This window comes from Malania oleifera, chromosome 12 (assembly GCF_029873635.1).
Source record: "Malania oleifera isolate guangnan ecotype guangnan chromosome 12, ASM2987363v1, whole genome shotgun sequence".
NCBI classification, from domain to species: domain Eukaryota; kingdom Viridiplantae; phylum Streptophyta; class Magnoliopsida; order Santalales; family Ximeniaceae; genus Malania; species Malania oleifera.
Window position 1 is genome coordinate 16,818,236 of NC_080428.1, and position 26,576 is coordinate 16,844,811.

The 26,576-nt window shown below is 35.9% G+C and overlaps 1 protein-coding gene across 1 annotated transcript in view; it reads left to right on the top strand.

Moving 5' to 3' along the window:
* The window catches only part of LOC131144066 (protein ZINC INDUCED FACILITATOR 1-like), a 96,999-nt gene that overhangs the window by 36,807 nt on the left and 33,616 nt on the right, over positions 1-26,576 (top strand). The window contains exons 8-10 of the mRNA XM_058092438.1: positions 4,378-4,427; positions 4,540-4,615; positions 22,366-22,581. Coding sequence (XP_057948421.1) covers positions 4,378-4,427; positions 4,540-4,615; positions 22,366-22,581 — 342 coding nt within the window. The remainder of the gene's footprint in view (positions 1-4,377; positions 4,428-4,539; positions 4,616-22,365; positions 22,582-26,576) is intronic.

Sequence of the window (26,576 nt, forward strand, 5' to 3'; positions counted from 1 at the left end):
GGCTTTGGTGGTACACTGCAGAAGATTCTTCTTTATGGCATAAAGTTATTAAAAGCAAGTTTGGACTTGACAGGAAAGGGTGGGTTGGCAATTTGGATTCTAGATGCTCTTGTGAAAGTTTGTGGAAAGCTATTTCTTAGATTTACCCTCTCTTTATTCTCCATACTAAATTTGTTTTAGGTAAGGGGTGTAATATTCTCTTTTGGAAAGACCTTTGGCTAGGGAATATTGTCTTGTCCACCTTTTTCTTTGTTTAATCCTATTGAGCTTAGGACAAAATGATATCATTTCTTCTTCCCTTGTTGATTTGAATGGTCCTTTACCTTCTTGGAATTTTTAGTTTAGGAGATCTTCGAATGATAGGGAAATAAATGAGTTATCTTCATTGTTGGTCTTGTTGAATAATTGTTGAGTATCCTTGGAAGTGATAGCCGATCTTGGCTCTTGGACACCTCAGGAGTCTATTCTTGCAAATCTTTTTGTGAATTCTTGGTCAACACTAACTTTTCCTTCCCTCTATATAAAACTATTTGGAAGGCAAAAATCCCCCCTAAAATCAAAGCTTTTATTTGGTTGGTTGTTCTTAACAGGATATATACTAATAATTTGCAGCAGATTAGGAGGCCTTTAAAGGCTCTCTCTCTCCAGATATTTGTATGCTTCGTTTTAACTGCTCGGAATCTGCTCCTGATCTTTTCTTGCATTGTAGGCATGGAAAGTTTGGAACAAGTTATTTAGTTATTTTGGAGAAAGTTTGGTTTGTCCAAGGATAGTGGAGGAGTTTTTGACAATGTCTTCTGTTGGGTTTAGGAGGAATAAGGAAGGGAAAATGCTATGGATTAGTGCTTTATTTGCAGTATTTTGGAGTTTATGGAAGGAATGTAACTCGTGTATATTTTTAGGGAAGAAATTAGCATTCTTGTTGGTGTGGGAGAACATTCATTTTCTGGCTTTTCTGTGGTGCATGGGTAGTGGTAATTTCAAGGGGATATGATATTAAGCAGGATTGGCTTGCTCTGTTGACTTCTTAGGATGTGCTGATTTCTTGGGCTGTTTTTTACATCTTTTGATTTTCTTTTTTTGTCTTCCTTGGGGTTTGCCAAACTTTGGTAGGGAGGTATCTCTTCTCCTAAATGTACATCCTTTTTCAATCTAATGAATTTCTTTTGCTATCCAAAAAAAGAGGAGTTTAATTTTACTTATTCGAGTCCTAGGAAGTTTGTGTCCCAGATTTATGAAGTCCAGTATATGCTGGATAATGGGGAGCACATTCATTTTTGGGAGGACCTTTGGGTGGGGAAGATTCCTTTGGCTCTTGCATATCCTCATCTTTTGGTTGTCAAATCTTCCAATTTCTACTTTTCTTTTCCAAGAGGATGAGCATTCTTGGGACTTATGTTTTGGGATAAATCTTAATGAGAGAGAGATTAATGAGTTGGCTCTTTTGGCTAACTTGTTCATTTCTTTTCTTATTCATTGGGGGTGTGATAAAAGGGTTTGGAGGTTAGATCCTTTTGGGGAATTCTCTTGTAAATCCACTTATTCCTATTTGGCTCGTGACCCTAGCAAACCCTTTTGCCTTGTATTCTTTGATTTGGAAAGCTAAAGCTCCCTAAAAAATAAAAGCTTGTATTTGTATTCCGATACTTGAGAATATCCGCATGAATGATTTGCTTCAAAAGAGAAGGCTTAATAAGACCCTGTTACCTGATGTTTGTGTCTCTCGTTTGTGGAGCGGGAGACTTGCTCTCATTGATCTCTCACTTTTTCTGTTTGGAATAGATTACCATTCTTCGACCCTTGGAAGATTTGAAACATTAATTTGAATTAGTCTAATAACATAGAAAGTTGGCAACATGGGAGAAAATGATTATCTAGTACTCTGACCTGTCCTCTCTTCATGTAAGGTTGGAAATGAAGTTTGGAGGAGAACCAGTGTCTTTTGAACTTAGGTGATTTGTCAAAAGAAACTTTGCAATTTGGTTATTGCTAAATCTGGATCTACATTGTTGTCCTGCAAGTCTTAAGATTTTAGATAAGTGGTAATCTAGCGTGGTATCAAAGCCAAGTTTCCATGAGGTTATGGGTTCTAATTTTGTTGCCTGCATTGACTGTTTGTTAAAAATTTGTCTTACTCCCGTAATGGATGTAATGTTTGTCCCTTTGTTTATTGCTTCACATGCAAGCAGGCTGCACCTAGAGAAGTGTTTAAGCTTTGATATTTAATGTTAGACCACAATCTAACAGTGTAAGCTTTTAGGTAAAGTGGGAATCTAGCATTTATAGATACTAGTAGTTGCACTTGCACAATAGTTGTTTTTGAAGAAGCTGTCAAGAAGTTGAATTTGAAGGTTAAATGACATGTTGACTATAAGATGGCATTGGTGAACAATACCAATTTGAAAGTTTGTGATTGTTGTTTTCTTACTTTCAAGATTAGTTTGATATTTTAGATAGTATGGTGCATCATTATTCTTCCAAAGATATGCCACTTTTCCTAAGGAATCTATTGTTGTTTGATTGGAGGTTTAAGCATTTGTCATTTTTTTGAAGAAGTTGAATTCGAATGTTGAACTACATCATGATCAATATAAATTTACTTGGGTGAGCAATTCCAACTTGAAGGTTCATAAATGATAATCATTGTTTGCTTACCTTTAAGATTGGTTTGATGTAGGGGACAGTGTAGTGTGGCATTCTTCCTCTCAAGATCTATCACATTCTTTTAGGGTGTACGTGGTTATTTGATAGGAAGGTTCAGCATGATGCATATATCTTATACCTTCATCAGCAAGAAGAGCTGTACAAGTTGATTCCTTCTTGAGGTCTTTGGCTATCCAATTGAAATGCACTGTTGGCTCTTTTCTTCTCAAGTGAAATGATTCCTTTTATGGCAATGGACTCTTGGGTGCTTTCCCTAACTCAATGGAGTGGAGTTCTATTCAGCAAGGGAATTAATGCAGGGTGGGAATCCAGCCATTTGATGGATTGATTTGACCATGTTTGGAGGTTGATTTCAAAGAATAAGGTCAAGGTCTTGTTGGAACCTTAACCGAAATGTTGTTAAAGTTTAATTAATCAGTTAGATTTATGCTTATGTAGTGGTTTGTTTGTAAATGTATGTGTTTTTATGTGTTTGTTTTTTTTTTTACTTCTAGTTTCTTGTATATATTAGCAGGTTGTATTGTTCTAACTTCTAAGAAATTTCCTAATAAATTAATGACTGTTACTTCCCAATGTTAGCAATATTACCAAACACATATTAAAGCAATGTCGCTTACAGCAGTATCTTTTGCAAAATATTTACCAAACAATTTTTCAAGTAAAAAGCCGAAGAAACTTATCCAAAGTGGTTTCTTGATCGTACTGTTTCACAAAGCTACAGCATTACGACAAATAGCATTAACATATTTGTTGAAGTCAATCAGTAACCGATTTCTAGTTGAACATTTCTGTTCTTATATCTTGAGTTACTTTTCTTTCCTCTTCCATACCTGTTCTTCTTCCTCCATGTTTTGTTACTGTTATTTTTAGTTTGTTACATGGTATGGAGAATTGTTAAAACAGTGATTAGATCTTGTAGTTCTCATCTTTTTCCTTGAACAAGCTGTTGGGTAAGTGTGCTTGGTAGAGAGGTTTACATATATATATATATATATATATATATATATATATATATATATATTTTATCTCTGCTGCGGCCATGTTGGTTGTTTGTATGTTTGTGCTGTATAGCTGTGCTTTCAGGGGATCAATAATGTTAGGGACATGGAGATTTCCAGTAGCAATCTGGTTACTGTGATGTGGTGACTATAATCTGTTTTGATAAAAAGTCCAAGAGGTCAAGAGTCAAATTTGGATAGTTATTGATGAGTTATTCACGGGTGTTGAATAGTAATGTGTTGGTGGTGTCCTTGGTAATGCACACACACAAAAATTGACCTTGATCATTGATTTCTGCTATCTGTTGTTTCCTGCATTTGCTATTTTCAGTTTCTCATACCATTCTGGGTTTTGTTGCTTGCCAATTGTTGTGACTGTATTTCTGGTTCATGCAATATCATTTGTTAAAGATATTGTCTACTAGTAAGATGGCTGCGGACACTGAATGTTCAAATTACTGCCACCTAATTGGCAGCTGTCTCAACTTAGTTGTGCTCACAAGCTGTAAGAGTTATTATAAATGCTGAGGAAGAGTCCAAATACTTCCAGATACCTCAAATGAGTAGTTGTTGTTGTCATGAAAATTCTTTTTTGCCCTGTGCTTACTTCCTTTCCTTATATTCGTGAGAAAATTTTGCTGTATATATGTATTTTAAAATTTTGTTTCTGTAATTCATCCTTTTAATTTATGTTTTGGGTGAATCAATATTTTAGCCGGCAGAGAAATATCCAAATATATTTTCCAAAGAATCCCTTCTTGGAAGGTAAGTAGTTGGTGCTTTGCTTCATTTATATATTTTTTTACAATTTTATTTATTTATTTGTTTCATATAATCTCTTGATACTTTATATATGATATGGACTGATATATTGTAGGTTTCCATACCTGCTGCCCTGCCTTTTGATATCAGCGTTTGCATTGGGCGTGTTTGTTGTTTGTTTTTGGATCCCGGTATGTTTCATAGTCAGTTCACATTTTGTTTCATTGTTCTTGTGTTGCCAGATCAATCTTTGTTGCTTTAGTAAATAAGAAAGAAGTTTAATATTATTATTTGTGTACTAATAACTTCAGTTATCTTCAATTTGCATGTCAGTGTTACACATAGGTGTTCAATATGGTGAAGGCCAAGAGAATGAAATTCTATATCATTGTGGACAGAGACATGAGCGTTTGTGTTTAATAGGAATATGAGGTGCTTGACCTGGAAAATGATGATGAAGTAGGGTTGTCCTGGAGCACAGGAAATTGATGTTATATATTCCAAGATGTAATGCTGTTTATGGAAAAGATACAAGAGAATAAGAAATGTCAAATCTCAAAAAAATGTAATGGCCTTGTTGAAGTAATAAGATTGAGAACAAACTGTATTATATAGAACCTGCAAATGTAGTCAATAAAACCTGCAATCTGTGGCAGATTTGGCTGCTTGGTATTTATATTCAAGTGAAGAAGCATGGAAGTACAACTATAATTCTCTTGTCAAATTATAGGCGGTTACTTGTCCTTAAAGTTTAAGGTTTTAGGGAATGGGCCAACAGTGCAGATCACGCTAATGCACCCATGATGTGTGAACCCCTCACAAATGATACAAGGGAGATGGGACGAAGAGGTTTAAATTATGAAACTGGGGCTTTGATGCCATGTTTGGTTGCTGCCTCAAAAGCTTAAGCCATCAGGGATTTTGTCAATGATGTTCAACAGGCTAACACACCTTTTCACATACGGATCCTGCATGCTGGGAGGCAGAGGGCCAACGAAAGATAGATGGACAGTGTGATTGAAACCAGTAACTTTTGCAAGTAAAAGCTCTGGTTCAATGTTAAACTACGGCTTGTGTGCACAAGCTTAAGCTGCTAGGAAATGTGCCAACAATATGTATAATTTTAGCAGTAAATAATCTATACACCATAGCTTTCTGCCACTCAAAATCTCGCTATAGCATATGAATCATGCCAAAATTGTTATAGACATCTTTAACTAATTTCCTGGTAATACACTTCATAATGAATATTCAGATTTAATACAAGTAGATCTTTGCAGTCACTCACAAAATGATTGGCTGCTGCATTATGCCTTGTCCTTGAGAAATATTGTTTAGTTTTTATTATATATTGATATTCTCAAAGTATCTACATAGTAGCCTACTGGCAACTCCATTCCTTGTAAATGCAATTTCATCCGTGTCATCTTGAAACTATGCTAGTCATGGCTGTATATTCTACGTTTTTATAGATGTACTGACAATTATAATTTTCATAGTAACAGTCCACATGTGTGTATTAATTTTTCTCTTTAGAAAGCTTACAAAATACATATAGATGCACATGGTAAAACCAGACATACCAGTTCTCTAACCTAGTTAATATGCATTGAATTTTATTGGTTTTTAAGCTACTATTGTTTGAAAAATTCTTTATATTTTTCAATTTTCATTTATTTGATGCGACTTAAATTTAAAAAATCATGAATTAAGCAAGTATAGGCTGCTTAGTATGTTGATGCACTCACACAAATGTGTAACTGAAAGCAAAGTTTGGTAGTTGTGCATCAATTGGTATTACCATTTTTTCTTTAAAAAAAAAAAATAATTTCATCATTAAGTTCCATTTATGCTGTTACAATGATGTACTCTGTTTTTAAAGGTATTACCATCCATTTTATGTTTATGAGATATATTATAAGGAGTAGGAGACCTAATCATTCTGTTATAAGATACATCATTTGATATGGTTTGAGAGCATCACATGAAAGGGTTTATTGCCCATTTTTTGACTCAGGTAATAAACAGAACATGATGATGCTTTCCTGACTAAAAAGACTCGCACTCAAGACTATACACAAAACTCAAAGTGGGAACCAACTAATGAAGGATGACAAAGGCAACAATGGCTTTGAAATGGTGTAGAAGCAATACTTCAGGCAATAGAAGGAGATAGCGGCTCAAAGTAGTAAAGTCCACAAGCATTGTGTCCTCCACCAATCATATTCCTCGCTTTAAATTCTAAATGACAACAGAATGAGGAAGGAATGTTATGGAAGAATTCATGGATTTCCTAACCTTGCTAAATAACATAAGATTAATGGGGAACTTAGGAATATATAAAACAAAGAGAGATGGAGGGAGTAGGATTTAGTGCCTGTATTCTTTTAACAGCTGTAGTGGAAACTGGTTATACATGTCATACGGTTAGTAGCAGCTGATTGTATAACCTAGGACTAGTGGCAGAAATACTGGATGACATGCAAGTTATAGAGTTCTTTATCTCAGCAAGAGATGCAATGGTAAGAGGAGTTTGCTAGGACGCCAGATACTGTGGGAATTTTGAATACTTTTCCTCTGAAACAGATACTGCTTTGCACTTGCTGAATAGGAAGAATGGAATATGTGGTGGTTGCATTGGCGATTTGTGGGGGTTTACTGTGAAGACTCTTTGCTACTCAAATGTATGATTTCCTCCTCCACAATGAGTACACTTGCGCAGGGGCCTTTGCCACTCCATCCCTTCCACAACGACCACTCATACCACATAGGGAACTTCTATGATTGCTTGGTTGAAAACTATAATCACCTTGTGTAACAATTAACAAAATTTTATTCTTTGAGCTAGAGGTTGAAACTCTGAACCCAGGGCTCTGGAATGGGTGCTGGAGGAAGCATGAAGGACGGAAGAATAAACATTAGCGAAGGATGACAACTATGCACTACCAAGAATTTGGGACCAAACTATGTTGAATGGCAACTCTGCACTGCCAAAAATCTGGGACCAAAGTACCTCGAACTCTAGTTTCAAACTTGTTTGGACCCGAAGAACTCATTTGCTCCCTTGCTTTAACATCTCATGAACATTGGTTGGCATGGGTTGCATGATGTTGAGTTCCTCATGGACGTGCTTCATATATGCAAAGTACTACGTGACACTCCTATCTCCTTGTTGGGAGAGTATACTAGGGAGAGATCATACATACAAGCAATGTTTTTGGCATACAAGATGTCGATGCGTTAAGTAGGATCAACTTGACTGCCTTAACTCATATGGAAACTGAGTGAGTAGGACAAGATAGTGGTTCTTTAAGGTTCAACAAAGTTGCCACTAATCTATCATTTTCCTAGATACCTAATTATGAAGTATCTAAGTTATATCTTGTATCCTAGGTCCAAGGGATCCTGTAACCAAAGTAGGCTTTGGGAGTACGGTTATGCTAGGGAAAGGTATCAGTGCTTCCCACACACACATTCTACGAATAGTACCTGATAAACTAATGATTACCTTTCTAATTTAATTAGTTGAAACGCGTGATTCTTCCATGTTTATTTAATTGTTAGCTTTCAAATATTGAAAAGCCCCACTATTGTGGAGACCGTTCTCCCCTTGAGTGCCTCAATAGAATGCCATTTCCTTACTTTATTGATTTCACAATTATAAAATCAAAAGAAAGGGTGCAATAGTCATGCAAACAAAAAAAACAAAAAAAAAGAAAAAAAAGAAATGCAAAGATCATGCAAATAGAAGAGGAAGTGTGAAAATCATGCAAAAAGCACCTTAGATTGTCTAATATAATCAATGAGATAATTCAAAGTAATTGAACTAGGAAAAATGCCCCCTCAAAGTATTGTAGGTGAAGTCTAAATACCTTGTCCCTTGGTTCTTCATCATTGACGTCTTATCATGCAAAAAAGCACCTTAGATTGTCTAATATAATCAATGAGATAATTCAAAGTCATTGAACTAGGAAAAATGCCCCCTCAAAGTAGTGTAGGTGAAGTCTAAATACCCTATCCCTTGGTTCTCCATCATTGACGTCTTACACGCATGGAAAAGATGCTTCAAACATACGATAAGTGCAAAATGACATACAAAGCATAGAAAACAAGTTTAGAAACTTTGTCCTTTATTTTTTTGGGATTTTTTGATAACATTTTTTGTTCAATTTTTTTGATAAGACAACAATAATGATAGCATAGTAGTAATGACAAACACTTGAGGAGATGGAAACATTTTTTAGGATTTTCATGATGTTAAAGCTTGATGTACATTGTTGGCCCACAACCTGACAGCTTAAGCTTTTAGGTAAAGTGGTAATCTAACATGGTATCAAGCTTGGTTACCAGGGGGCCATGGGTTCTAATTTGATTGCCGACGTTAATTGTGTGCTATTTAAAAAATTATTGTATTCCCTATAATGGGTGTGATTTATTGTGTGTTTGTCTCCCCATGTGCTGTCAAGATGCACATGTGGGGGAGTGTTAAAGCTTGATATACATTGTTGGCCTACAATCTAACAACTTAAACTTTTAGGTAAAGTGGTAATCTAACATATGATAACAACCATAACGACAACACTAAATATAATAAAAACAATCACAAAAATAATAATAACCATAATATTAATAATAATATGCATTTTACACACATGGTCATATCAAAATCATGCACACACATTTCTCACCACTCACACAATTCATGCATGTAGAATCGCACATTTATGTATGCATACTTACCTACTATACATGCATATGCACATCAACGCATACATACATGCGTACTGACTCAACCTTCCATGCATGGGTACTCAACCTTCTATGCATGCAAATGTACCCGTGCATGGTAGCTCGTGAATGTGCACATACACAAACATGCGTACAAACTCATGTGCACATCCCCTTTTTTTCTTGTTTTCCTTTGGATTTTGCAGTGTAAATGGGGAAAATAGAGGGGAATAGGGAGTAGGTGAGATTGGGACAGGGTAGTGGTGTGAGCTGCCATGGCAGGAGCTTTTTTGACAGGGTGAATTCGTAATTCATAGCAATGGGGTGGTTTTGGGAGAGGGGAAAAAGGAGGAAGAGGACTTCATGGATGGAGGTTTGGGCATAGTAGAGAGCTGATAACAGAGGAGAGGGCATTAGGGGAAGCATTTTCATCATCTGCAGGAAAATCCTCCATATGCAGCGGGAGGAACAAGGAAGAAGAAAAAGGAAAGGAAGGACTAAACAACGTCGTTTGCGCCCCCCCCCCCCCCTGTGGATTATTTTTTCTTTTTAAATGTAAGTAGAACGGCGCTGTTTTGAGGCGCTTGGGCACGTGCACTCATGCGCCTGACTTTTTATTTTTTAAATAAAGCTTTGGTTTTTTCATGTGCATGCACTGGGGTGGCCACATGCCGGCGTGGTGTGCCAATTGATTTTTTCTTTCTTGAAAAATATTTTAATTTTTAGAATGAAAGAAAAGAAAAAATGGAGGCGATGAAAAATACCCGAAAATTCTATAAAAATCCCAAAGAGGCTAAAACAAAATTGAGAAGAGGAAAAAATCCTAAATAATTTAGGGCTTCTTGATTTATGTGCAAAATTCTAGGACCTTTTATGCTGTTCTGAAGCATCTTAGACCATTTTGGACCATCCTGAAAAATTTGAAATGGCTAAAAATGGGGAAAAAGGCGTCAAAAGGGTAAAACTTGGGCAGAAGGAGAGGGCAAGTAGGGTTTTGAGTTGTCCTGGTTTTTGATGCAGAATTTTAGACTGGTGTTTTTGGTATAATTCTTCTGTTCTGCTGTTCATCGGATGGTTGTGGCATGAAGAAGCCGTTTTAATGCTACATGTGTTCATGATTGACTGCTTGCAATCTTGTATCAGTTGGTGGTTCCAACTTCCAACTGGTTTTTAATGACTATTTCCTGTTCTTGCCTGCACCTGCTTCTAGTAGCTGTCAGCCACAATTCTTGCAGCTGCTGCGTTGTCATGCTGTTTATACTGCTTGAGGTGCTTGATATGGTCTGCTTCTTCTGCATGGGGAAGTAATTACTCATAAGATTATAACTGTAGTTTTGTTTTTAGAGCTGCCCCTTGAAGTTCTGGTCTTTTCAAGTTTTTAGTTGTTGCTTTGTGCTTGTGTGTGTTGCCTGATTCTGCATAGTTTTTGTCTTATTCATTTAGATGATGGCCTCTATAGTCACAGCTTTGGCTGATACTGTTAACATACAGATGACAACCATCAAATTGGTTGGATCCTCCAACCCCCTATTGTGGTCCCACTTGTATATATTAATATGAAAGGCATGTCTAAGTATTTGTTACATTCTCCTCCATCTCCAGACTCCAAGGACTAAGATTGAATGAAAGAGAATATTGCTTGGTTTTCAAATAGCATGGAGCCATGAATTGCTGTGGATGTGGTGGTTCATAGTGTATCGGATGAGCTTCGTGAAAGCTTCTCACAAGATTGCATTTTTTACCTATATGGGAACTTTTTCAAATATGACCAAGAAGATAGGTCCATTAGTTAGTATTATAGCACTTTGAAGGGTATGTGGGAGGAATTCCACATATATCAACCCTAGGTTTGACATTGAGATGATTAAGAGGCCTGGGTCGAGTCCTAAGCTTCAACCCATCTACATTGAGATTCTTGCCAGTGAATCATGCCATCCATAAATGAAGCATATGCTAGAACTGTTGGAATTGGTGTGATCCCAAGAGGGGGGGTGAATTGGAATTTTAAAACTTCTTTTTAGGTTAAGCTAGATATCAACAGTATTTCGCAACCAAGGGTCTTTCTAAACAGATTCCAATACCCACAGTATTCAAAGCATGTATGTGAAAACAATCAAGACAATAAATAATTAAACATACATGAACTGAATTCAAAGTGCAGAAAATAAAATCCGCAAGGAAGAGAACAACACACGATATGATATCAGGGTTTGGCCAATACTGCCTACATCCCTGCCTCAAGCTCACAAGCAAGAGGATTCCACTAATTGCTCGGTTAACGGGTGGAGCAACACCAATTACACCTCCCTCGCCTTACTGGGCAAGGGAATACCTCAAGTCACATTACAAGGCTGACCCCAACCTTCGCGACTACACCTTAGAAATGTGTAACTGGTTTTCTTAACCGGGTCTAAACCATCCAGTGCTTTCTTAACCGGGTCTAAGCAATCCGGTGCTTTCCTAACCAAGTCTGAGCAAATCCAGGATTCTTCACAAGGCAAGTCTCCCTCTTTTAACCTCCTGTCGGGAATACATCATGTACAAAAGTTAAGCCCAATGTATGCACTCTATTATGATATGTGTTATGCTTAATAGAGTAAGGGTGCTTATCAAATGATTAATGCACGAATAAAATATATGAATATTAAATGATTATTACGTCTCCAACCAATATTTTTGCAAGGAAAAGTTTTTGGAGAATCTGGAGTTTGAGTTCAAGAAAATATTTGTACTATAAATAATTTCTCCCAAAAATATTTATCATGAAAATAATCGGGAGAAACCCAAATAATACTCTCAAAAATGATTTTTAGAAGATAAATAATTAGTGAGAGTATATGCATGTGAATACACATAGAATACTCTCTTCAAAAATGATTTTGAAATAAACAAGTAAAAGAGAGTTGAGATAGATTTGTTTAAAAGATTTTGCCCCAAAAGAATAATTTTAGCAATAAAAATTGATTTGGGGAAACTTTGATTAACAAAGATTTAGAGAGAATTTTAGAGTTAATCAAAGTTACTAATCTGAGGCTATGAGGGGATATTTATAGAGTTTGGAAAATTATGACCATTTAGGGACATGTTCGTCATTTTGAATTTGTTTAATTAAAAAATTAACCTCAATTAGTGCGGTAAAAACTCGGCAACCCGAGAGGTATGGTCGACCTAAGCACGGGTCGGTTGACTATCCAAGACAAAATTAATATTTTCAAGCTTGGCTCAGTTGACCAAGGAGCGGGTCGGTCGACCTAACAAAAGGCGATCCGGAACCCTTCGTGGGTTCAGTCGACCATGACAAAGGTCAGTCTGCCATCAATGAAGTTCGGTCGGCCGTGGCATTTTTGAACTAAGGCGTCGGTCGGCTGAGGGCAATGAAGGTGATCAAATTTTGCAACGGTCGACTGTGGAAGGTGCGTTCAAAAGAACGTCGGTCAGCCGAGCAAAGTCAACTTTTGACTCCAGGTTGGTTCGGTTGACCGAGCTGATTAAAGCTCGAACTGGTTGGTTGACCTTAAATTATTTCTGAACCTTTTGTAAGATTTTTACTTTTATGAAAAAGGTTTTTCTAAGAAATGTTTGATGCCCTAAGGTCATTTGGTTTCCTATGGTCAATCTATGGTCTTGTCTGAGCATATAACCATATCGTGCAGATGCATGTATTATTATAGACAAAATAATAAAAATTAAATACATATACAACATAAATTAAGTGTCTTCTTCTTTTGCTCTTCTAGTGTCATGGAATGCGCTTGAGTATGTGGTCTTTATGTCCCTTCTGGCTTCCATGTCCTTTACCTCATGTGTGCTGAATCATGAACCTGTTCAAAAACACTAAATGCACACATGAAATACAAGTGCTTTGTCAGCATCAAAACAGGGGTCAGACTCAAAAAGTCTACAATCTCCCCATTTTTGATGATGACAAATGCACTAGAACAAAATAGGTACAACCTGAAAATGCTCCTCCTCAGAATATGCATAATATAAAATACAAGCAATAAAACATAAGCATATCAACAAAGAAGACATTACACACTATATGCATTTAGTTTTAACAATAAAAAACATGCTTAGAATTGCCCTAAATTCGTCCCTCATAAAAAATTTTGCATTTTGCTCCTAAGTTTCTCGCCCTTTTGGCATCAGCAAAAAGGGTAAAGCTAAATAGAAAATAATTTAAGCATTTTTTAAAAAAATCCTTAGCTAAAAGAAACTCCCCCTTCTAAGAAAGTCTCCCCTATTTGATATAACAGCTGGGCAAAAAAAATAACTGGTTGAAAAATATAGCGATTAAGCACACAACAATTTTTATAACTGGTCATTAAAAGATTAAAAAGGCACAATAAACATGATTAGACCAGGATTATCCACAAACCATGGCAATTTAAACATATCATAAGACCCGTGAAAGATTTGAGTTCAACACACACGGCATATAATAGCAAATGTAGGTTTGAGTATAAGAATGGTCTAACTAGTTCACATACATTTCAAATGAGATTAATGAACCAGTTATGCAACATCCTTTAAAAAAATTATAAAAAATCATGACCTAAAATATTTTATCACAGAGATAGCACAAGTCATGAAAGCATTCAGCACACAAACAAGAAATAAAGTATGTTTCATTTTAAAAAGCATTTCTTGCTATAATATAGTAAATATATATATATATATATATATATTGGTATTAAAAATATACCCCCTTATGATTTTCGATAAATACTGGGGGCTATGCTTGTTGAAAAAGAAACTTTAACATGAAAGTTTAAGCAAGCAATTTTTTTCTGGTTTAATATTTAAGCACGCACAAAATATGACCAGAAAAATACGACCATATAGATCCTAAAAATATCAGAATAATTTAAAATAAGGATCATATGGCAAACTCAAAGAACTGTGACTAAGTAATATATTTTAAATCAAAATTTTCAATAAAATCATTTCATTTAAGCACAAGCCACAATGAATTCAAATACAGATCTAAGTCTTAAAATGTTGGCTAGCATAACTAGATGGGAATCTATTTCCAGATGCCCCCCTATCAATTCGAGTTCGTGCTTAGATCCTGTCAACTACTTATACTGATACTAATGGTAAAAGATCATTAAGCGTTTAACTAGTTTAAGTGCTGGAACAATCTGGACTCAAAAAGTAGAAACAATGAGAATGTGAGTCCATGGGGCAGAATTTTTATCCTCATCTTAAGGATGGGGCTTAGGCTCCCCTGTATATTTACATACACGCTTACTTGAATTTTAGCTCTAGGATGGATTCAGCATGCAGCAAATATAGGCATTTAGCACATACTAGCATGACGTATTGCATTTCATTTCAGCACATGATAGCCAACCAAGGCTATACTCAACAGGTATGCAATAGGGGTTCAAGAAGAACACAACTCAATATACAATGAGCGTGTGCAATATGAAAACTCCCCTTGAGTCATGCAATTCTCCTAGTTAATGGACCATCATCAAAATGTGAAATGTTTGATAACAAGGATGATGCTTTACCATTTGGATCCGAGTGAAAGTAGAACCAAATGGTGTTCATGAACTAGTTCATCCTAAGACCAAAAAAGAAAAAAATGTACATGTTTTTCAAATTGTATAGCATTTTAGATTTTACATGTGCTAGCCTATTCAATTACTGTGCATCCTAGGAAGGGAAATGTGTTGCTTATACTAATCAAGAATTAATTTCACTAAGTATACCAGATAGTATAAGCACTCCTTTTAATGCAACTACACTAGTTATCTATTAAAGCATTTTATCATGTGACTAGTGCAGTCTTCCCTATATGATCATGTGCATGCATCTTCTACTAAGGATGAAAAATTAATATTCTTCTATGATTCACTTTTCCTTTCAAAAATATCGTAGCATGCATTTGATTGTTATCTTAATAAATGGTTTTATTCTTGGGAAAAGTTCTACTGAAATTTCGGCAACATGCCGTATGTAAATTGAACATTTTCCCATTTTAACCATGTACCTGAAACCTGATAGATTCAAGTAAGCAGTTTAAAATAATCTGCATCATGCAGATATAATTCAGATTGAGCATGCGAGAACCTATAATATCTACCAGCATGCAATTCACATCACTGCATCAGCCATGTAGGAGGCATTTAGTACAAGCATGCACATCAGTAGAGTGGGTAAAAATATTCGTCCAATAAATGAAATTATCATTCAAGCAAAGAATGGACAATAGGCATTCAGTTCAAAGCAGTTAAAAGAAAATATCCATTCATCAGAAAATATAATCATTTAGCATAAATGGGTATGTGCATTTATTACTCAAATAATCCAATATGAAATAATAATATATATATTTTTTTGAGATTAAGCTTGTTGCAATAAAGCGCTTATTGCGTGAGGTTTTAAATTTTCTGCTCCCCCTCAGTTATGCAACCAAGGAATTATGTATTCAATTAACAATAATTGGCCTGATTAATATTTTCTAATATGGGAATGAGCTTAAGATTTTTCTTAGATTAAATTTATCATTTTAAAAAGATCTATCATTTAAGCTGAATGGTGAGTTTAGGATTTTACATTACATATCATAAGATAAATTTCCTAAAAACTCATTACTATGTGACAGACAAATTATGCTATATTTAAGATTTTTATATTAAAGCATATATACCATTAAGAGTTATTTCCATAGATAAAGCTTCTTTGTCCATTTGAAGGGGATTCTATTTTAAACATGCTTATGAGATTTAAATTTGAGAATTGATAGTTTTGTATAAGCATGATATAGCCAATATTATCATATATTATGCATTCATAATGATATATATGTGTTAAGCTTAGATTGGATATTTCAATAAGACTTACATATATGCTAGATTTTCTTAGGGTTCTTAGTATGATAATAGCATATACTAAAATTTAGAATTTTAAGCACAAACACTATTTAGGCATTTAAATTTTTATGATCCCTTCTAATAATAAATCCTGAAGTCTTATGAGTATTAATGAAATTTCTTTTTAAGCATCTCATAAGATAACATGCAATAATTACACATGATTAAAAAAAATTCAGCAAAAAAAATCACATGAATCATGGCATGAAATAATCAATAAAATGGAAGGAGAGATACATATACCCTTTCAGTTTACTCCTCCTTAGACGTTTGAGCGCCAGGTGGTGTTCTCTTCTCTCTCGGTGATTCCATACATTTCAGATTTTCCCAAAAACCTTAGAACTAGTATAAATCATAAACTTTGTAGAAGCATTAGTACCTAAGACACAAGATAAACATATGCATGGCATTCAAATGATATGCATTAAGACCATGTCATGCTTTTTCAAATCATTTTCAAATTTGGGAAAAGAATGCATTTAAAATCATTTTCAGCAGGAAATGATTTCCTTTGCCAAGCTCATTCCTAATCCTCCAATCAACTAATTTCACAAAAAACATTTTCAATAATCAAATAGTAAAATCTTTACAATAAAACCTAATGCAAACCTCAATCAACCCGCGCTGAGACCCAGCAAACAATGTTGGAATGCTTGCCCAAGAAAGCTAAAATTCAGATTTTAATAGGAAATTCCGACCCAACGTTTATAAATGAAACGTGAACCGAAAGTATAATGTAACAAACCCTGACCCAATGATTATAGATTAATCATGAACCGAAGGTATAAAATTTGAACGTCACAAGGAAGAATCCTTGATAAGTTCGTAAGTTCTCTAAAGAACCAAAGAAGAAACAATCCTCACTTTTCTTGATTTCTATTCAATGAATGTTTGTTCTTACATGAGAAGGCTATTTATAGGCATAGCCTAGGAGACAAAGCCTTAAACACTTCAAACCACTCTCAACAACTCTCAACAACTTACTAAGACTTCTTGCAAGATTACAAATTAGGCTCAACAACTCTCAACAACTTATTAAGACTTCTTGCAAGATTACAAATTAAATATAACACAAAAGTCAAAGGTAGGCTCAACAACTTACTAAGACATGTGCAAGCAAAATAAGTTGTCTTGCATGATTACAAATTAAACATAACACAAAAGTCAAAGAGTCAAATCCCCTATTTGAATAGCACACCATTATTAAGGAGATTAACACATTTAAGCTCCATCAAAAACTTGGATTAAGTTTAGTAGACCTTTATGTTTCTTTGGGCCAAGCTTGGAGTGACCCGTTTTTGAATAAGCCCAAATATCTTGAATCAGCCCATGAAGTGCTTCCTTGATCTTCTTGGATCTTGCTCTAGTAATAGGCCCAACTGGAACATGCAATGAATCCTTTAACGATGCTTGTTGATTCTCATCATTCCCCCTCTCTTCAAAAGGATTCGACCTCGAATCATCACCTGTATCAAAAAGAGAAAGATCAGAAACATTAAATGTAGCACTAATGTTATACTCACGTGGAAGATCCAACTTGTATGCATTATTATTGATTCTCTCGAGGACTTGAAATGGACCATCCCCTCTAGGATGTAGCTTGGACCGCGTACGGGCTGGAAAAACACAGATATCGTGCAGAGAGGTGATGTCAACCTAGTAGACTTGTTTACAAAGAACTTACTAGCTAGGACTTTTGATAGTCATGTAGAGGGAATGAGAGTGAAATGTATGGCAGCATGACTTTGAGTCTAAGTGGGAGATTGTTAGGGATTTATACTGAAAGACATGCTTTATGTAATTGGTTTTAGTATTTATTAATAACTTTAGTTATTCCATTTTAATGAGAATTTTTGTGAGCAATGTTTGCCTGGCATTATTTATTTAATGATTATGCATGTGTATTTTTTATTCTATATAGTAGGTGATCTAGTGTGTAGAGTATGGCTTATACATAGGAGATTAGAACATCAGTTCTTGTAGAATATTTATTGTTCACAGTCTTAAATGAAATTGGACACACCATTGGTAGGACTGTAGCACAAGGTTTTAATAGGTCTATCTTGACTATTGGGAGTGGTACAGTTCCAACTCCTTGTGCTAGTACACTTTGTGTATATTGAACATGACCGTTTTGAGGTAACTGTTTTTATACTGACTATATAAAACAATTAATACCTCATGGTTGTTATGAGTGCTTATGCTTTTAATCCTTATATGATTATTGGATATGTGCATATAGTGTTTATTACTTTAATTCATAAAAGAGTGAGATTCTTTATGGGTCAAAATACTCAATGAGTTGAGTGATGACATTATGTGTATGGTGAATATTAATTATTGATGGAGTCCAAGTCCCGGTATTGGGATTGATGATACCCTCTTGAGGAAACTTATAAGTTTTGATTGTGTCAAACCCTGCAGGTGGATTTTGAATCCGGCACATCAAATAAGTTAAGTGGAAGATCTCATGGAATTAATATGTCAATTAATTAAACTGTCAGTAATTTAATTTAATAGACGGGTATCTGTAATTTTTACGTGGGGAGATAAATAAGCATTTAATAATAGGAGCTCGAAATTTAATTTCGAATATGATAGGGAGTGCAATTATAATTCTTTAGTGGTATGAATTATAATTAATGTAATTAAGGATAAATTCGGGTCGAATTGGGAATTCTTAATTACGTGGGAAGCCCTAGTCATATTTGACCAGATGTCCATGCTGTAGCCTATATACACGCGCTTCATTCACCAGTTAGGAGAGACGAAAAAACTCTCATAGAGGCAGACGTTTCCGTTAGAGAAGAAAACCTTAGCAGTAGCATACGAGCCCACTCTCTTAGGAGCAAGGCTTGTTTAAGGAATATAGTAGAAGATTCTTGGTCGTCTTCAAGAGCTCATTTTCGTACTTGTAGATTCGGGATCAAACCAGATAGATCTCGCAGGTATAATCCTAATCGCAAAATTATGGATTGCATGATCTGATTATTTTTTTTGGTTATCCGTATGCACTACAACCGGATCTTAGGGCTATTCCGCAAGTCCCTTCACTTTTGTCATTTTTTATTTTTGAAAATTTCTGTTTTGGTTTCCTGAGGATTTTATCTAACTTTGCTAAGGAGATGTCTTATCTCCTATTTCTAAATTCCTTCTTTATCTATTGAATTTTTTTTTCTATATAAAAAAAAAAATTTCTCTAGTGTTAGGTCCTCCTTGGATGAATCTATTTTGAGTCCATCAACTATTAATGGTCCCTTGTTTGTTGACCTTGTGTTCCTACCCTTATTGCTTTTAAGAAATCTTTTGCTCCTCTCTTCCAAATCCATCAATTACTGACCGTAGAAACAAGTGAGGGTTTATGAACAACAAACATGCGGCCACCTCTTCTGCCTATCACTACTTTGACTTCTGATTCTGGAGATCTATCCCAATGTGATGTGGATTTGCCTATTGCTCACCAAAAAAGTACTGATATAAGATTTAGGGATAAATTGGAATCACTAGAGAAGTACTTTTCTGTAAAAAGTACTTGTTTGAAAAAGTACTAATCTAAATCTTGTCTTAGTTTGCTTATTACAATTACTTTTTCACATAAGTTCATTTTTCAAAAAAATACTTTTTCAAAAAGCACTAAAACGAAAAGTAGTATGGAAAAGTACTTTCTGAAAGAAGTACTTATTCAGGTGTCAACTGAACACTGCTTATTGACAAGTACTTAATTTATGTACTTTTCATACTAGTATTTATTTAAGACATTCCAAATGTGGGCTTAATAGTCCTTAGTTGCTTATCCTATTGATCATTATGTTTCAATTTCTAAAATGCAAATTTTAAGGGTGGATGAGTGGTATAACATTAAAAGATAAATTAATGAACGAGCATATTCGCAATAATCTTGGCATAACTCTGGTCGAAGATAAGAGAAGGGAGGGGCGGCTTAGGTGGTTTGAGCATTTAAAACGCAAGCCTAGTAATGCACTTGTGAGGAGGAGTAAGTTAGTTATTGTTTTTGGAAAAAAAAGGGGTAGGGGTAGGGGTGGGGTAGGGGTAGGCCTAAAATGTCTAAGATAACTTGGAATGAGGTAGTAAGGAAGGATTTTATTGCTCTTAATCTAGTAGAGGAAAATGCTCTTGATTGGGTGAATTGGCAGAAAAGGATTCATGTAGTTGACCCCACCTAGTGGGACTTAAGGCTTGTTGTTGTTGTTGTTGTTGTTGTATATCCCTTCCTCACATGTTGAAGCGCTTGCTAATTATGGGTGCAAGCATGCAATAGATATAGAAATGGATGCCTTGGCCACTTGAGGGACATAGGACTTGGTGGATGTTCCCCTTTCTAAGGAGTTGGTTTGGTGTCATTGAGTCTACATTATCAAGTGTTCTCTATCAAAGTGCTTAAGGCTGGATTGTTTTGTTGCCAAGGGTACACCCAAACATATGGTAGTGATTATTTTGAGGCCTTTTCTCCCATTGTGGTATTTCTAGTATCATAATAACTAGCAATGATAGAGCGGGATGACAGATGTTAAGGAGTGGATTCAAGCAAAATTTCGAATCAAGGACTTGGGTACTCTGCGTTAATTGAGATTTTATGGTGTAGAAAGGGGTTGAATCTATCTTAGAAAAAATATACCTCGGAATTGTTAATTGAGATTGGTTTGATGGGAGCTAAATGAATATTCCTATGGATCTGAACGCGAAGTTGCTTAGGGATGTCAAATTGGACTTTCAAGACAAATGTAATATAGGCAATTGGTTGGCAAGTTGATATACTTGAGTGTCACTAGATGTTTTGTATCTTCTTCAGTGGGGGTGCTGAGTGAGTTTATTGAAAACTCACCACATTGTAATGCTCTTTGTAGGATTTTGTGGTATCTCAAAGGCTTTCCTGACAACAGCTTGATATATGAATGTAATAGAGATTGTGATATCATGGGATACTCTAGTGTAGATTGGTTTAGCTCTAATGATGATTGAAGGACTACTACCGGACACTGTACATTTGTGGGAGATATTCTTGCTATCTGGCATAGCAAGAAACAAATTACGTGGGCAAGATTTATTGCTAAATTACAATACTGAGCTATGGCTCATATGAGTGAGTTTATTTGGTTGAAGTATCTTATGTCAAAGATGGGGGATTTTTGGTAGCCAAGTATGACTTGTTGTAATCAAGCTGCTATTTATATTGCTAGTAGTCCAGTATTTCATGAGACGACAAAGTACATTGAATTTGATTGGCATTTTGCAAGAGATACTGTGTTGAAGGAGGTCATGAGGAATTCCTTTGTGAAACCCGTGGATCAGTTAGGTGATGTTTTTGCAGAGATTTTGTTTAAGCCTACCTTGTCTATTTGTTGTAACAAGTTGGGACTAGGTGATATTTATACAACTCTAGCTTGAGGGGAAGTGTTAGAAGAGAATACATTATCTAAGTATTAGGTTGAGTGAGCAGGGGTTATTTTTTTCTGTAACACTGCGTTTGGGAGCTTGAATTTCGGGCCTTGGTTTTGGATTTGGGTGGATTTGGACAAGATTCAGTACAATTTTGTATTACTTGTTTTTGCAAATCTACACAAATCCAAATCCAAAGATTCTCCCAAACATAGGGCAAGCCTTTTTTATTGTTATTAATATAAGAGGGCAGGCTTGGAGCTGTACCCCTAGGAAAACTCCTGCCTTCTGTGTTCTCATCTTTTTGTCTTCTCTTCTCTTTTTCTATCTTCCATCAGTAACTATATAACATGTGAACATTGAATTTGATTTTCTGCAATATATATTGGAAAAGTTGCCACTGAGCCTCCCAGATACTCTGGTAATATGTTCATTTTGTTTTTGTTAATGAAATTATGTCAATTTTGACATATTGCAAAGAATTGGTAGTTGTCAAATAGTCAGATAACTCAAACTTTTGCATGTATGGATATTTGCTTTTTCTCAATCACTGATCTGCATCAGAATTTATTGGGAAATTTTACTGGCACATGGAAAATTTTTTTTTTGAATGAAATTTGTAACTTACTTGTGCACGTATTTGAGATTTGAATGGTGCTTATTATCATGGACAACTTGTTAGGGTTGCTGGAGGCTAAACTGCTTAATGTTATCTATTTCTATAGTATGGCATACAAAGCCACTGTCTCCTTTCTGTTAGTTGTTTTTCCGTTTCTTCTCAACTTGTCATTGTGCCTGGTTAACTTGCACTAAATCTTTCATACGTGTAATGTTAAATATGTTAATCTGCCTTTGATAATAGGATATTTCCACGTCCCTTATTTGAGCCTCATGCAGTAAAAACTGGTGTGAATAAATCTGGATTATTGCAGGAAACACTGCATTTGCATGACCGAAACAATAACGAAGGAGATGAGTCTTATGAAGCACTTGAAGCCACATCAAATGGTTTTAATGTGAAAGAGATAAACCAAAAAATGGATGGGAGAGGTCAAAATCCTGAAGAAAGCCTTTTAAAAAATTGGCCCTTAATGTCATGCATCATTGTATACTGTGTTTTCCAGCTCCATGATATGGCCTATGCAGAGGTAACATTAATTTTTGAGTTTTGATTGTTTTGAAAATGATTCCCTTTACATTCTATCGTCCCAATTTGTCTTAAACTATCTGTTATATATCAAATTATTATCTAAGTTCTTCTGTTATATGTTATGCACAATTTATGCTTAGATGATTTTTGATAAAAACACAAATTTTTGCTTTGATCACTTTCAAGTGTGCATGAACATATATAGTGTCGTCAAAGTTTAAAATATTATTCATGTTAGTGGAAATTTCTGTTTTTAAGCTGAAAGATCTAACTTGATTATGAAAGTTGGGTTCAGCGTTTGTAAGCATAATCGAAAATAGACAAGAAGACGAGAAAAGTTTCAGTCTGTAGATTATGGTTCTCACTGACCGTTCAGCTATTTTAGACAATACCCCTGAAACAATTAGGTAACAATACCCATACTCTAAGTGGCCGCCACTAATTCTCCCTCTCAGTCTGGATTATCAAACCCCAGCTTGGTGCAACAATCAAAGATATCAGGTCTAAGCAAGCTTCTTCTGGACAGATCTCCTAGCTGGTTACAAAACTTCACAACAATCTTCTTCACCACATTCTCTCTCACAAAATGGCAATCAACTATATATGTTTTGTCCTCTCATAGAACATTGGATTACTTAAAATATAGGAAGGAACCTGATTATCACAAACATATTAAACATATTCATAGGTTTTGTTGGGAGAAGATCCATGTCTTGCTATGAGACCTCAACTACATTAACTAACTGACTATATTTGCCATTGTTCATTATTCTGGTTTAGCATTGGATATTGCCACAGTAGTTTGTTTCTTGCTTCTCCAAGAGACAAAATTACCACCCATCGAGTGAAAAAAAGAAAAAAAGGGACAATTTCCTTCCACAAGGGTACACTGCTTGGTCCATGTATGATTCTTTCTCCTATTCTAGTGACTGCATTTTAGACCTCTTATAACCATGAATAAAATTTGGTTAAGTCTGCTACGACCACCCAATTCACATCTACTTTATTCTTGACAAGAGAAGGCTTAAATGTCTTGTTATCATAGGACAACACATGGACAAGATGTCATTGTTTTTGTCTTGGATGGGACACCATACTTCATTCTTGGACTAGAAGTTTTGAAGGAGTTTGAGAATTGAATTTAAGTTTTTTATCCTTCGTGTCAAAACTATGCATCTTGCACCAACTTGTATTGAAGCATGGTTGCCAGCCTGTTGCCATCATCACAGTGCCATCTCCACTATTCCTGCTATCAATCGCTGTTTCATCATCATCTCTGCCATCAACTTCCACAATCACTGTAGTCCCAACACCACCACAGCCTCAGATGAGTGCAAGTAGATTTCCGATGAAGTTGGAGCTTCATCATGACTTTGGATCAAGAAACTCCCAACCTTATCAAGACCTACCTTTTTGGACTGATCTTGCATCCCTGTTAAAATCTTGAAATATTTCATGGTAGCATTGTTGAGGGGTCACTGTAACCTGATACTTCCATCCTCACCTATGATTTAGTGATCGCCAGCAGCACAACATTGTTGACTAATTTTGGGTCTCATGAAGTCATTGTTGACCATCTCTAATTGCAATCATTGCTGATCAATTTTGCCTTGTATCCTGCCCAGCTGCCACTCAGGTCATGCTTTCATTTATGATCTTACAGCAAATCTGGAAAGCAAACAATTGGGTTAAAGCCTAACCCACAATCCAGCCCCAACTCCCTCTGTGCTAGTGCCCACTCATAACCCAAACCTGTTAGCCATAATTTATTAACTAAACAGAGTAGGCCCACGGCTTGGTCCAATTTATTAATCAAACCAGCCCCTTCACTTAGCAGCCCCATGCTACAAAGTCCCAAACCTACTATGAACCCGGAAAGACCTAGTTTCTACAGCCCTGCCCCCTGCCACACAGGAGGTTGTCGGACTTGAAATGGATTTGAGAGATCATATCCAGGCCATGATGGAAAAATTAAACAAGGACCAACACCAGATAGAGAGTGCAATCTTGGGTCTGAGCATTGAATTAGATACCAAAATGAATCAGAGTAGGCTCATGGCTTGGTCCAATTTATTAATTAAACCAGCCCCTTCACTTAGCAGACCCATGCTTCAGAAGTCCCAAGCTTACTATGAACCCAGAAAGACCTAGTTGCTACAGCCCTTGCTGACTTGAAATGGATTTGAGAAATCACATCCAGGCCATGATGGAAACATTAAGCAAGGACCAACACCAGAAAGAGAGTGCAATCTTGGGTCTGAGGATTGAATTAAATACCATCATGAATCAGTTTGGTGCATTGGTGAAAGAAAAGGGGATTGTGAATGCAGCATCACTTCCTATCCTGCCACAATCATAGTTCAGGGCATGTATTCTATTGGGATTCCTAGATGACTCTGTTAGATAAATTGCTGAAAGAAAAGAGGATCATGGATTCACAATGTTCACATTGCTGACCAACTTAAGGATTCCTTGTTTTTCTTTTTGGATAAAGAAAGTATTAGAAAAATAGAGAATGAATTCTACAAAAGCCAAAAACAAAAACAAGGAGAACAAGATGTCCTCACTTTACAAAAGGACAACAAGTATGGGAACAAAGGAAACAAACACAAGACAACTCATTGAAGCAAAGCCAACCAATCCTGCTGCAAGTCCTTCAGAGAAACACATCGAAAGAAGCCGTTTGCACGAACCTACAGTGACACAAGAAACACAACTCTACTCCAAAGCTAGTTAAGAGAAGTAGCCGCACCTTTGAAAATTCTGGCACTTCTCTCCTTCTAAACATACCAAATAATCGCCATAACAGTGCCCCAGCACAAGGCTTCCTCTTCTTCCTTACCAGACCCCCTCAATGTAATAGTACAGAAAAGCCTTCAAAATGGAGGGGCGGACCTGGTGCAAAACAATTTTTTTATTTTTTATTTTTTATAACAAAAGAATATATCATTAATAGAAAGAGAATTTACAAGGGGGAGAATGGGAAATATCTCGAGACAAACTAAGGCTCTTCAAGACTAAACAAAAAGCGTAAAAAATGGCCAATAAAAAATCATCCCGTCAAGATATTCCTCCAATCTCTTTGCAGCTCCTGAAAACTCGTCTCTTTAAAAAATCCATACCCGACACACCACAAAGAGGCCAAGTATTTCATTTTTTACCAAACCAATATCTGATTTAATTTTTTCCTAGAAAACATCAGAGTATTGTGTTCCATCCATGAACCTCATAATACTGAGAAAAAGCCACACTTCCATAAAGTTGCCTTGTCCTTTCTTCAACCAAAACCTGCGAAGGATATTTCTAGAAGGTCTTCCACTGTGGGTGGACAAACCCAACTTTCTCCCATAATGCCAAAAATCATATTCCAAATACTCCAAGCAAATTCACAGTACAAAATAAGGTGAAGTTGTCTCAGAGTTCTTGTAACAAAGCACACATACATCGGGAGAGAGAGCCTTCATAGGTCTCCTAGTTTGCAACAAGTTATTGGTATTTATCTTATTAAGTACAACCAACCAAGTGAAAGCCTTTATTTTAGGGGGAACCTTAGCCTTCCAAATAATGGAGTATAACAACAAAGAAGAGTTGGAATGAATCCAAAATTCAAAAAATGATTTGCAAGAAAACACACCTGACTGATCCAAAGACCAAGAATGAGCGTCCCTTTGGGAAGACAGATTACTTTGACTCAATAAAGATAACGAAGATGACAATTCCACGGTCTCTCTATCTATATGTTTCCTAAAATAAGGATTTCAGGGAACCAAAGGACGACTCAATTCACCAACAAAGAAAGAAATGGCTTTATTTTGTTCAAAAGTAAGACGAAAAAGACAAGGGACAGAAATAGAAAATGGTGCATTTCCTAGCCAAGGGTCTTTCGAAAAACAAATTTGAGAACCCCTCCTAGCCTCAAATTTAGTGTGAGGGATGAAAGAAGGATAAATCTAAGAAATGGATATCCACTAACTCCCCAAAGAGCTTCTTAAA